The sequence below is a fragment of the Podarcis muralis genome, chromosome 9 (assembly GCF_964188315.1).
Source record: "Podarcis muralis chromosome 9, rPodMur119.hap1.1, whole genome shotgun sequence".
Classification (NCBI taxonomy): Eukaryota; Metazoa; Chordata; class Lepidosauria; order Squamata; family Lacertidae; genus Podarcis; species Podarcis muralis.
The window spans coordinates 41,606,347-41,619,690 of record NC_135663.1 but is presented as its reverse complement, the minus strand read 5'-3'; the positions used below and the strand labels follow the sequence as shown (position 1 = coordinate 41,619,690).

The window sequence follows — 13,344 nt, the reverse complement described above, 5'->3', positions numbered from 1 at the left end:
CCCCCCCGTCTCTCTCGTTCTCTCTCGTTTCACCGGACAATCGCGGTTTCTGTCACCCCCGCCCTCCCCACCTATTGCGAGCGATCAGGCTTCCGATCCAGAGAAGCAGAATGGTGTGGGTTGTGCCAAAGCGTAACTTAGAAATGGCCTGCTTTCCAGAGCTGCTTGCTTTCCCCTCCCCCGCTTCCCCAAATCGGACGGTTCAAGGAGCATCTTGGTCGGAGGAGGAGCTGCTCGCTCGCTTTCTGCATGCTAATCGCTTAAAAAAAAAAAAAAAATCAGACGCGTTGGCGGGCAGGAGAATGCCGTCTTAAAAAGAAGCGAAAGGAGATCAGCTCCCACCAGCTAGAGCTGGTCTGCCTGAATTTTTCACTCTTCCACTGAGGCCAAGTTCTTGCTCTGAAAGGTGGGGAAACCGAGTCAAAAAGTAGGAACGGGGTTCAGCTACATTCCCTTTCCCAGAAACAGCTGTCTGGAGTTCCATGAGCTTCAAAGGAAAGCCAGTGCAAATATTGATCTCTTCAGCACACATTCTTACACATTTGATTACATGTGCCCATTGCATACACACCCACGTTTAGCTGTGACATTTTGTACATTCAGGAAAAGTGCCACAATGGTCATATGAATACAGACCCACAGGTGCACGCCACTATTTGTTCTCTTGCTGTGGGGCACCAGAGTAGTAGATTAATATACATTAGGTTTAACCTGCAGGAAGGCTGGTGCCACAGCAATTTGGGCTGCTAAACACGCCCCCTCGCAGGCACCTGGTTGGGTGCCTGCCCGTGGGCGTAGGCCAGCCAGGTGATTTCTGGGAAGAAAACACAGTGGCACTTGCTGCTTTATTTTTCCCTAGTGGGTATCTCTCACCAGTAGGAGGGAGGATCCCTTCACTGGCCTTTGCCAGGTGCCTGATTCAGTAGACAACCCCACACCTGGCCAATATTTTTTTCATCTGAGAAGAAAGCAAAGCCTCTGGTAAGCTTTAGCAAGGCAAGAGAGAATTTGTGCTTTAAAATGAATGGAATGAAACATCCAGTGTATGCAATTTCACTGCAGCCCTGAACAACATGACAACACTTTAGGAGACTGATAGTGGGTTGTAATATACTCTGGAACCCAGTTTCCAATTTTGCACCTTCCTTCTCTTCAGTAAAGTTTTTCACAAGTAGGCAGAAGCTCAGTAATTATGTTCTGCTACTAATTTTAAGTTATGTGTTTGGCTATGGATGTCTCTCACCTCAATCTGAAGCTACAAAGACTCTCCTCCTGCAAGAGAGGGGAGTGGTTGTGGTTGGGAGCCGGACTCCGCCTCAAGCAGGGGGAATTAGCCATATTGATTTGTATGTTTTTGGTGGGTTTTTGTCGTTGTCTTGTTGGGCTGTGTATGTGATAAAGGGGAGCCATACCGGGGTGAAGGTGTCTTCTTCTGTTTGTCCCTGTGTCAGTTTCAGTTTATTGGTTAATTTTTCTAGTAAGGCTGTTTCCCATACTATTTGGTACCATTGGTCCATGCTTACTCCTGACAGGTTTCTCCGGTGTCTGGCTATGATGCTTCTGGCTGCTGAAAGTAGGTGGGTTATGAGTTCTTTGTGGTGTAAGTGGGCATTATTGTCTTGGAAGATGTTTAGTAAGGTTAATTCTGGGGTGATTTCTAATACTTGCTTGGTTATTTTGTTTATTTCTTGTATGGTTGTTGTCCAGAATAGTTGGATTCTGGCACTGGAACTCAGTTCTGGCACCTCTCAGGTGAGCACCATTGCCATTATCAGAGAAAAAAGAGAGGTGTTTAAAGCAACAGCTCATTCTGAGTTCCAGCACCTCTTTTCCTAGAAAAATAAAACTGGCCCTACCAACATTGCCAGTATGTGGCCCCTGACAGATTATCTCTGAGAAAATGTAGTCTTTGGGAGAATGTAGACTTGGAGAGAAATAAGATTTGCCCATTCCTAAACTAAAATATGCCCATAGATTTGCAGAGCAAACATTGGTGGAGCTGAGTTTACTTCCAGGGTAAGCATGCAAGGAAAAAGGTTGATCCTACAGGAGAAGCTCCTCCTTTATTGGCTGAACCACTGAGCCCCCCCCCCCCATGACAACAATAAAATGCAATTGAAGAGATTTATTTTAACAAACAAAGGTATTTTCCCCACCATTGCTGGGCCATCTCTCTTTGAGAGAGGTAGGAGATTTAAAGTGTACTGTCATCCCACTAACCAATCATGCTATTCATCTCATAGTTGTCCTCTTAGGAACAAGTGAAGCTTAGAGATCCCAGAGAAAATCACATAACAAGATGTCTTGCTTCCTTATATTCTCATATTCTGTCTTTGGAATCAGGGCTGGGTTGAGAGACAAGAGTCTGTGGTGGTGGAATCAGGGCAACAATGCAGAGGAAGGGAAGATTCATCACCACCCCTCAACTGCTCATCCTTTTGTTCTGGGAACCCATCCTCAACCCCCCACTTTATACAGAAATGGAGAAGGCACATGAACTACAACCATTGCTGCTCCTGCCGTCTCTAGTGGGGCCCTGAATTAAGAGAATAGATGGAATAGATGTACCACTTCATGACAGCCCTTGACTAATTAGTCCAGACAAGCTTTGCAAGAACAGATATATTATGGAAATTTGATGTGCCATATTTCAGCCAGCATGATTCCTAAGCTTTCTGTTATGGGGGAAAAAGAACAATACATTCCAAAGATAAAACTTGTGATTTCCACTTTCTGTTAAGCTTAGGCTGCATAAACACCATTCATATAAAACCCATTATTCCCCACCCCACAGAGAATCCTGGGAACTCTAGTTTGTTAAAGTTGCTGGGAATTGTGGAGAGTAGACTACAGTTCCCAGGCTTCTTTCGGGGGGGGGGGGGGTGTTTGCTTTAAACGGATGAGCCTGGAGTCAATGTTCTCTGACTGCCAGTGCAAAGGCTGCTGTGAAGCATAAGGGCAAAAATAAAGGCTATGCAATATGAAAAGCAGCACAGCAGTTCTGCTGGTGGAAGCTTGTTGCACAATCGTTTGTGCAACAAGAAGTATCAGCAATCTGAAGGGCAACTAGCCATGAGAACAATGCTGGCTTCCTGTGCTTTCTCATGAACAAGGCATTCCGCCAGGACAATGAATACACCAGTGTTTCCCAACCTTGGGCCTCCAGCTGTTTTTGGACTACAACTCCCATCATCCCTAGCTAGCAAGACCAGTGGTCAGGGATGATGGGAATTGTAGTTCAAAAACAGCTGGAGGCCCAAGGTTGGGAAACACTGGAATACACTACTACATGAGTGTGAAATTAAATTCCTCCTATGTTGTTTTAAATGTGCTACAAATGTATGGTGTGTGCACAGATATATCAGGTCCTTTGAGAGATTTCAAGCACATGTTTAGCTTCTTACACTTCTCGTTTCCCCTGGAGATGTTATTAGGATCAACCCATCACTTGTGCTACACCATTTTATTCCTGGGTTGTCTTCTCAGTAAGCATTTTTGAATTGCAGCTTTACTATTCAGGATTTTTTCAGTCTTCTCTAATATAGCATAATTTGCTTTCTTATGCTGTCTGTTCATTGTCAATTCAAATCAAAGATAGGGTAAATATTTTATGAGATACAGAGAAAGGCCCACCTCCAATGGATGAGTTTGGCATGAAATTAAATGATTTTCACATTCTTTCTACTCTTACCATTTTCTGTGGTTTTCTTAATATAGTTTTGAATATTGACAAGAGTGTTGTTGTGATTGTTTCTTTTAAAAGTATATAGCCTTTTCCTCCATCCAAAATAGTTTAGCCCAATTTGTCAATTCTCATCAGATTCTCAGCGGGAAGCTTCCTTGCATAAATTGATTCTATTCCGGCTATTTTTAGTTTATTGTGTAGAGAAGAGATCGTATTTTTTTACCATCTATTTTGCATCTTGAAAAATCCCCCCCCCCCCGGCAACCTTGTTGTGAAAGATCTTTTAATTAAACTGTATTGTTCATCATCTGCCCCCTTTTTGTATTACTCTTTAAAATAAACTGGAGAGTGTAGATCAGTGTTTTACATAGATTTAATGCTGGAGAAGGTATGATGTGGTATGATATGATTCAATGAACAAAGCAATACAATGGGACCACAAGAAAAATGATGCAATATATAGCTTCTGGCTGAGATGAGCACTTTGTGTTCCACTTGATAATCTCATTGGATTGCATTATAGTATTGCACAGAACAGTATAGGATTAGATTGCTTATTAGGATTATACTACAGTAATGGTGCAGAAAACGACGTCGATCCCATTGTAAACGGCGGTGTTTGAGAGCACCAATACAGATTGCCATCATTTGTTTATAATAAAGTCTCTCCCAAGGCTTTTTCGGGGGCACAACCATGACATTGCAAAGGCAATGGGCCAGTTCCAACAAAGACATGTTGGTTTCTTGATTGCCTGCATCCAAACTAATGGACAAAAAATGTACATGGGTATAAAATAGGAATGGCATACTGAAGGGAATGGGGCAATGGTGGGTGTCACAACCAGAGCCACAAAGGAGCTAACAGCAATAGAAGGAGCTTGCAAATGGCAGCATGTTGGCAGATGGGTTACAAATAAAGCTGTAGAAGTGCAGCAATAGGGATTCCATTGAGGTCTTTATGGCTGCTTTAGCAGATTCCCATCCAGGCCTAGATATTTTTTTTTTGTGAGGGAGGGGTCTGAACTGGGCTGACACAGCTGAAGATAATCTCTGCCCCCCTTGCTCCTTGTATCTCATTTCTTCAGTGCAAGGAAACATACTATTGGGAGATACCTTGTAGATGTCTTGAATGGTCACTGAAGCTATGAATGAATGTTGGAATGAAAGCACTTTAAAATATTATGGGTATATATAATGCAATGTTTAAACCTCATGTGTTATTCATGTGTAATTGTCGTAGCAAATATCCACAGGGTTGATATGCCATGGAAAGGATGGCAGCATTTATGCCTAGAATCAGTCAGAACAGGGCTTTAGGCAGCTGATCATGCAGGGACTGAAAGACCTAGGATGGCAACCAGTATTAGATGGAGTACTGGGCCAGTATGGTAAATCTGCAGGAAGTCAGGGGCAACCCAGAGGCTGAGCTGAAAAGCCTACCTAGAAGGAATGCTAGAACAAGGATAGGCTGGCTACTTACATCTCACCATAAAAAAGAAAATGCATCATCCTGCTTCAGGCACTGAAACTACTCTGGTTGGTGACACTTGTCAAGAGAGAGATAAGTTCAACCTTGCTCAAAGTCCTTGATCTCTTAGTGACTTTTGCTACTATTTGGCATGCTATCGTTCTGGACCAGCTCCAGGAGGTGATGATTGGGCCACTGTATTACAGTGGCTCTGTTCCTGCTTTCAAGGTTGTTTTCAGAAAGCAGTTATGGGGGGCTATTGCATCTTGTCTCTCATGCTATTGAACATCTATTTGAAGCCGCTGGAAGCTATTGCCAAGAGATGTGGAGTGAGGTGTTATCCATCTGCAGGTGTCCCGTTTTCTCTCTCCATTCTACCTCAATCAGGAGAGGCAGCTCAGATGCTAGAATGGTTCTTGGAAGCAGTGATGGACTGGATCCTGAGAAGACAGAAATGTTATGTGTTCTCCAGTCCCGGAGGTGGGGAGATGGCCTGTTCTGAACAGACTTGCACTCCCCTGGAAGGTCTGTAGCCTGTGGTACTCCTGGATTCAACATTGCCACTGGAAGATCAGGTGGCCTCAGTGGCTAGGAGTGCCCATTCCCAGCTATACAGTTGGTTTACCAACTACATATAGCCCCTTTTGGACAGATGTGATTTTGCCTCCATGCTCTGATACCTTTCAGATCGGATTGTTGTAACATATTCTGTGTGAAGCTGCACTGGAAGATGTCTCAGAAACTTCTTCAACTGGTCTAAAATGCATTTCTCGAATAGGACAGAGTGGGGTGTTTGGAAAGGAGCTTTGTGCTGCTTTTGCCTGTCTTCTGTTTTATGGCTGAATTGGAGGCCTGTGGGCAGAAAAGCAGGCAGAAATGGAATACTTTTATAAATAAATCACATGGGCCAATTGTATTTGGTCTCATTCTGTTGACCTAGGGATGGAAGGACATGAAACAGGCAAGGTTTTAGCCAACTGCTGAAAAAAGAGTGTGCTAGGTTATCTGAAATTCTGAAGACACCTGTGTGTCAAAACATCTATTTTGAGCAATCTAAACCCATCACTTAACCACGGGAATCAGGAGATATGAAATGTCTTGGTGCCACTCTTGGTGGCTTGCAGTTGAAGAAGTGTAAGAATAAGAAGCAGTCTGACAAATGATGGTACTGATTAAAAAGATCCTTTTGAATTTCTTCTTCTCTCCTCACTGAAGTGAGAGGGAAATGGTTGCAGTGGGATACAGTTCATGACCTTGCAAAACAAAACATGATTGTCCTCCTCATGTACTCTGCTTCCCAGCCCTTGCCAGTGATGCCACCTCAGACCTGTATTACCAAGCATATCACAGCACACAGTTCTCATGTATCCTCTTGTGTGAGTTTAGTAGAAAAAATAATTATTACATTATTGATTAAATGCTTTGTGATAAACACAACGGCCATCAAGAAGGCACAAGAGCAAAGAGGAACAGAAATTAATTTGAAAAGTAAATCCATATGGAAAGACGGTAAAGTTAAAATGTAGGCAATAATTACAGAAAAGTCATTTTGCTAACAAGGAAAATATACTTCAAAGGGGTTTGCAGCACAAGGTAATTATTTTCCCTCTAGAATCTGGAGAAGCAGTGAGTTGAAGGGAGATGAATCTATGTGTGTGTGTCCTGTCATGTGTGTGGCATGCACTAACTGCTCAAATCTGGCCATGCAATCCAACATGATTCAGTCAGTTTGTAAGAAAGTGTTGTGCATGAACAGTGAAAGGGAATGCACATCCAAAGAGAACCATCCCATGTAATTCCAATTCAACTGCAGGATGGAGACGTAAAAGCCCTATCTCATTCATACCCTGAAGTGTAAATGGGGATTGCATATAATGCCTCACTGATTAAGCTGGATGTGCATAATTCTTCCATGTATGAACTCAGTTCTTAAAATCCAGCAAGAACACCATACACTGTTTCAACCTGTGAATGTCCCCTGATAGATCAGGACCAAGAATTATTTCTCCAGTTCTTTCCACTTTAAACAGTAATGGCTTCCCCCAAAGACTCCTCGTATCAGCAGCTTGCTACGTGAACTCATTTCCATGTGGCAACATTATAAGCTGCTGTTGCTGTCTGCATGTATGAAATGAGCTAAACACTGTATCTCTGTAATAAAAAAACAACAACTTTGAAATGTCCCATATGTAAAATAATAATTTTTTAAATTTATGTTTAATTATTAGAGTACTTCTATCTCATCCTCTTAGTGCAAACCACTTAGAGGTCTAACTATAAATTTTGTTAAACAAACAAACAAACTCCTCAAGCACATTTTCCCTCCCCCCGCATGGCGTGTCCCCCCCCCATGGCATTTGGGGCCTGATGAATCTTCAATAATTGCAAACAAACAAAGTCAAATTCTCATTCTGTTTGCCCAAGTATACTGCCAATAGGAAATACATGGTTCTGTTTGTGAAATAAACAACTCAAATGCAATTCCATGCTAAGTAAGACTGAATCAGTGTCAGCTGACAAAGCTTTGTAACTTGATTCTCCTCCAGGGGCCTCAAACATCTGTAATCTTAATTAAGACACTGTACCCTGAATGTTCAGATACACAAACCCCATTTCTTTGCTCTTCACTATGGCAGTCTTGGCTGGATAAATTTCATCTCCGTTGTGTGATAGCTATTTCTTTATTTGGTTGGCTGAAATTACAGACCTCAAGAAGACAGTGCAAGTCAAAGCTTTCTTCCAAGCAGTGTCTCACTTGCTCTCGTTACCAAACTTAGGTGTGGAGATTTGATGTGAGGAAAACAATGTGGGCTGTTTGCTTTATGGCGATTTTAATTGCTAGGATCTTACCACAGAAAGATATTTTTGTGGATTTGGGGGAAAGATAGGGCTCTTGCATTCCAGATTATATGGTTGGAAGCAACACTAAATAGGGACATTAAAACTGTATGCTAAACTTTGAGATTATAGGTTGTAATCCATGACAGATGGCTAGGGCCGAGCACTGGATTTGGCTGAACCCCAAAGCTGAAACTGAACTGGGTGATGAGAAGGGATCTGGGCTTTTCCTGAGTCGTGGACAGCCCTGGATTGCTCTAGGTTGCGCTGGGTGTCCCAATCGATCCAGGACTGTCAGTGGGAAGGAAAGGAAGAAAGTCCAACCCGTTGCAGACCAGGGACACAGGGTTTTTCCTGTGATCAACTTCAAGGAAGAGGAGAAAATTAGAAAATGCCCACCCACCCACATCACCACAACAGAACACTGGATGTGGCCCATATAACCCTCCTGTGGGTCTCGAGCTTTTGTCCCAGGAAGACTGGAAGTGCTATCTGCAGGTATCCTTCTCAGGTGTGGCTGCTGTGTTGTGCAACTTCTACTTGCAAGTGTTGCGCTTAGGCTGCAAGGAGCCTAAGGGGATTCAAGCCCTTACCTGAGAGATGCCTGTCAGCTGCAGGGCAGCATGTTGCCATCTTGCTTATTGTGTGTATGGTGATAGAGGGTTTTGTGCTGGGGGGGGGCGTATCTCTATCACTGTGAGTTCCCTGGCTACCTCTGGGTGTAAATAACCTGTAGGTGTCATCTCTGACACAGTAGGTGATTGGTGGGTGCTGGCAGCATTTCCACAGATGCTGTATCTGAATTTTTTATACTATTTTTGTACGTTCTGGTTCCGTACTTGATCCTTCCCTTCCCAGGCTGAGCATCTAATAGAAACAGCAGCATTCTACTAGTGTAGTAGCTGCAAGTCTCCATCCCCGGTGTAATGAGTATGTAGGACTGCACTGTAAATGAACTTATAGATAGGACAGAACTCTTTAGCCCTGGGCTTCTTCAAAGTCCGTTGCACTGAGCCAGTCTCCATCCACTATGTTTGGCAGCACGCTTGGCTCATGCTGAAACACATGGTGCAATTTTAAATAAATGATCTGATTTTGCAAAACTAGTAATTCTCTGATCTTTATTTTTTCACATAGACAAGATCAGCTTAAGATATACTTGGCCCACTTACAAAGTCTACATGATTTGAATTACAACATCAGCTTGTTCTTCCACAGTGCCATTTAACTTTATACAAGAACAAGATGGGTCTTGGCTTTGAGAGTCATAAGGAGAACTTTTAAATACTACATATACTAGAATATTGATCTTACTGGTAATCAGCGTGCACATCGGTTTCATTATCAGAAACACTTTGACTCTTGGTTATGTTCATAGGGAGTGTTGTCCAGCTTCAATAATGTAGTATGCGTTGTCCTTCGTATATTCCTAAAGCAGGATGTACGCTGTACATTTATATACAACAGTTGGTTCAAGCACAGACATTGCGGTGTCATGCTTTCATTCAAAACCAGGATGCCCCTTGCTCTCCCCACCCCCCAATTACAGTCACATAGGGCATCTAATATGCAATATATTGCTTTGCAAATGCAAAATAATTGTTGCAGACCAGCCTTCATGATGGAATGGAATGGCATATATTGCACACACTTCTTTATTCCTCCAAAAATAAAAAGGTCTATCATAAATATACGGACCAATATATGACGTTGAAGAAAAGGAAGCAAAATGGAAACAGCGCCCTTGCATACAGATCGATCCGCTTGGCGGCTGATGGGATGACAGGCTTGGGGGGAGGGGGCTTCTTGTTGTTCTTTGCCTGAGACTTCCCAAGCCCACTGTTCACTTCGATGGGCTTCCCGTAACAGTCATAGTTTGACAGTTCAAAATCCCTTGGCAAGCTTCCAACAATACTGAAATCATTGGATCTCAGGTCAGATTTCGAAGTACAAACTTTTTTGCATCGGGTCTCCCCAACCTAGGGAAACAAACAAACAGCATTTAGGAAGCCATGAATTACTCTAGTGTTTCAATAGCAAGCACACAACCACATTAGCTAACCTATTCTATATGGGTTGAGCTGCAACTTGAGACTCATGACTAAGGCTGCAGTGCTAGCCCCACTTACCTGGGAGTAAACGCCACTGAATTCTTCTGAGTAGATGTGGTTAGGACTGCACTGTAATTTTAGATGGGCCCCTAAATCGACTGGACTCTGCAGCTATTCCAGTTGTTCCTTTGCTCTGTTAATTACATGCAAGTAAGATATACCAAACTGCCAGGTTTTCATGCTGCTGTTCCAATTGTGTTATTTGTGTATTGATTTTAATTGTTTTACTGTATATCTTGCTTAATCTGCAATTGGATTTTTAAACCACTCTGGCATAAATATGAAGACAGCTGGAATATATATATGTATGCCTTAAAAACGCAAATAAACATCTGCCTGGCTCAATTCAGATTCCATCCATCAAAGTTTTCATGCTGAACACATTTTGTCATTATCAAAGAGTCAGAGTTCTGGAACCATAATGGTAATTTATTTAAAATCTATGCTAATAAAGTCCTAAACAATCTGCTCAAAAGCAAATTATGTTTATCCATCTGAACAGAAGTTGGGTGGGGGTGTCCTTTTTAAAAAATAAATGCATTGTGAGGAATTTCAGAAAATATTCATGATGACAAACTGCACAAATGAAGAAAGAAAGAAAACATAGGCAATTTTTTTGTGATTGGATAATACTATGAAGGGACATATGAATGGACAATGCTAGCCAAAATTGTGACTCTGTGCTGATTTGTATCAGAAGCAAGGGACAGGAGATTTCTCGTTTGAGGTTTTAAAAGCTACACAAGCAATATACATATTTCTCTTTTAGGAGTGATTGCCTACATTTTCATCACCTTCAGAAATATATTCATCACATGCATGATGCCAAAGTCATTATTTTAAGCCAATGCATATTTATTAGATGGGGGCGCAGTATCTTTAAACGGGCAGGATGAAAATGTGATATTTCAAAACTTGAGGGACTGGGGAACCCAAAGCAAGAATCAACTTTCCTACAAGGAAAGACTGAAATATTTGGGCCTTAAAAAAGCACACCCTCTCACATTAATTTTTCACGTTATCTTCAGAAATAGTGAGAGAAAAATGAATGTATGCTTTAAAGGAAGTGTAAAAAGGGACCTTCTTTGAAACAACCATAGAATCAGGTAATTCATAGAACTGGAAGGGACCATGAGGAACATCTAGTCCAACTCCCTGCAATGCAGGAATCTTCCCACAACTCTGAGTCTTATGCTCTACTGACAGAGCTAGCACTGTCATATGTATGTTCAAAAGCACAAATTGAAAACGGATAGAGCTGTGGGATCAACTGGAAGAGACCACAGTGGCAACATATGAATGGACAGCTTATAGACACAGACTTTCTTTGGATAAGTACAATGATATTTTGAATGGGTTTACACAGAATATATTAGGTTATTGAAAAGTATATGTATATTAGGATAATGAGAATATGCATTTCTGTATATTAATGAATGGTAAGTATTGTTTCTTTTTTCAATCTCATCCACTTTTTCTTGCTTTCTTTTTTCTCATTCTATCTTCTTATAAATGAAACATTATTGATAAAATATTATTTTTTTTAAAAAAAACACTGGAAGAGACCACAATAATTTCATACAATTTTAAGTAAGGGACTCCTTTCACTGATTGGCACAGGAGCACGGTATGTGTGAATTCTCAAATAGAACTGAACTATTAAGTGCCCACCCCCGCTGCTTCACTAAGAAACATAGCCTACTACGTATGTGCAAAAAGAATTTGTTACAAATGATGATGATGCCGCAAAGAGTCACTAGAGGGTGCAAGATGGTAATTTGTTTCTTGGTAGGCAGGTTCTGGCACCAGGGAACAAACTCTGCTGTGTTTTCCTACTGTTCAGAGGGGAAGCTAAGCTGTACATTTCCCCATGACTGTCAGCTGGAATTAAGCAATAGCAATGCATCTATGCATCTTCTGCATAATGGATCTAGTTTTGCGCAATCATTCTGATGCTCAACTGTAGCCATGAAAATGCCGTCTGAGTTAATTGATGAGACAATAAATACATTCTGTTATGCAGCTCCATCACTGGCCCTGGAGGTCCATTTAATCTGGAGGGACGGAGGCAGGAGCACACACACACAATCTCTCTCTCTCTCTCTCTCACTCACACACACACATATACAACTAGCCTTACTTAATATAGGCACACAGACCTCTCACACACTGTCCTGACACTGTCACACATTTTTTGCTCTCTCTAACCTGGTGCACCCTGCGTGTGTGTCTCACACACCAAAGGTAAGGGTTAGGATGGGGAAAGAGTAAAGCTGGAGGGTGTGAGAGAGAGCATTTCTGTGCTCCATGGTGAGAAAGGATGCTCTCCTTTGCTTCCTCTGTTATGAGACTGCAGCAATTCAGCCTGATCTTTTATTTCCCTTCTCTTCCCTCCCCCTCCCCTTTTATGAAGATCACCCGCTCTGAGACCCCACAGCTAATTCTCCCCTGGCCTCCTTGCTGGCCAAGTAGGACCAGCTAGCCTTGGGGATTATATAATTGATTTTTGATTTTTATTCATGGTTTTTATACTGTATTTTATGCTGCTTTTATAATTAAGTGTTTTAAAGTGTTTTAAATTTGTTGTTAGCAGCCTTGAGTCCGGTTTTTGAACCGGGAAGGGTGGGGTATAAATAAAAAATGTATTATTATTATTATTATTATTATTATTATTATTATTATTAGTGCTTTTTGGTGAGAAAGGCAAGTGCAGCTGTAATTACCCTCCCCATTCCCAAGGAATTGCAATTTCTTTCCTTTTTTTAAAGGGTTAATCAATTATGTCCATGGAACAGGATCACAGCATTTAACACAAGGCATGGCATTTTGTCTTATGATGGACAGGAATAGAAAATTTCCTGAGGTCAAAGACTTGATTCATTTAAAGAGCTAAAAGACTAATCCAATTTATGGCTAAAGCATCTTCCTAGTACAAGGTGTGGTGGTGGTCCTTCGAAAATACCTAACACTACATTATACTGCCACGGCAATGTTGTGCAGCCTCTAAGAAAACAGGGCTGTTCTGAATGGCACCCCTTAGGATTTGATGCAAAGGACCACGGTTGCACATCTCTTGTTCTCAGGGCCCTCCCATGACATTTTGGAACAGGAAATGACGCCTCTCCCCACAAGCCATGGCACATATTACCCTAAGGCTAGTCAAGAAAATCCCACAAGTGCCTTTCCCCCTCCCTTGCAGTAAAAATAAAACAATAAATCGGATACCTGACCATTTGCTGCCA

General features: G+C 41.8%; 1 protein-coding gene across 3 annotated transcripts in view; it reads right to left on the bottom strand.

The window, feature by feature from the left end:
- Positions 1–9,098: 9,098 nt before the first annotated feature.
- GLRB (glycine receptor beta) overlaps positions 9,099–13,344 on the bottom strand; it is a 30,261-nt gene continuing 26,015 nt past the window's right edge. For all 3 annotated transcript variants that reach the window (XM_028744034.2, XM_028744032.2, XM_028744033.2), the window contains one exon: positions 9,099–9,970. In XM_028744034.2, the coding sequence (XP_028599867.1) occupies positions 9,674–9,970 (297 nt within the window). In that variant the 3' untranslated portion in view covers positions 9,099–9,673. The remainder of the gene's footprint in view (positions 9,971–13,344) is intronic.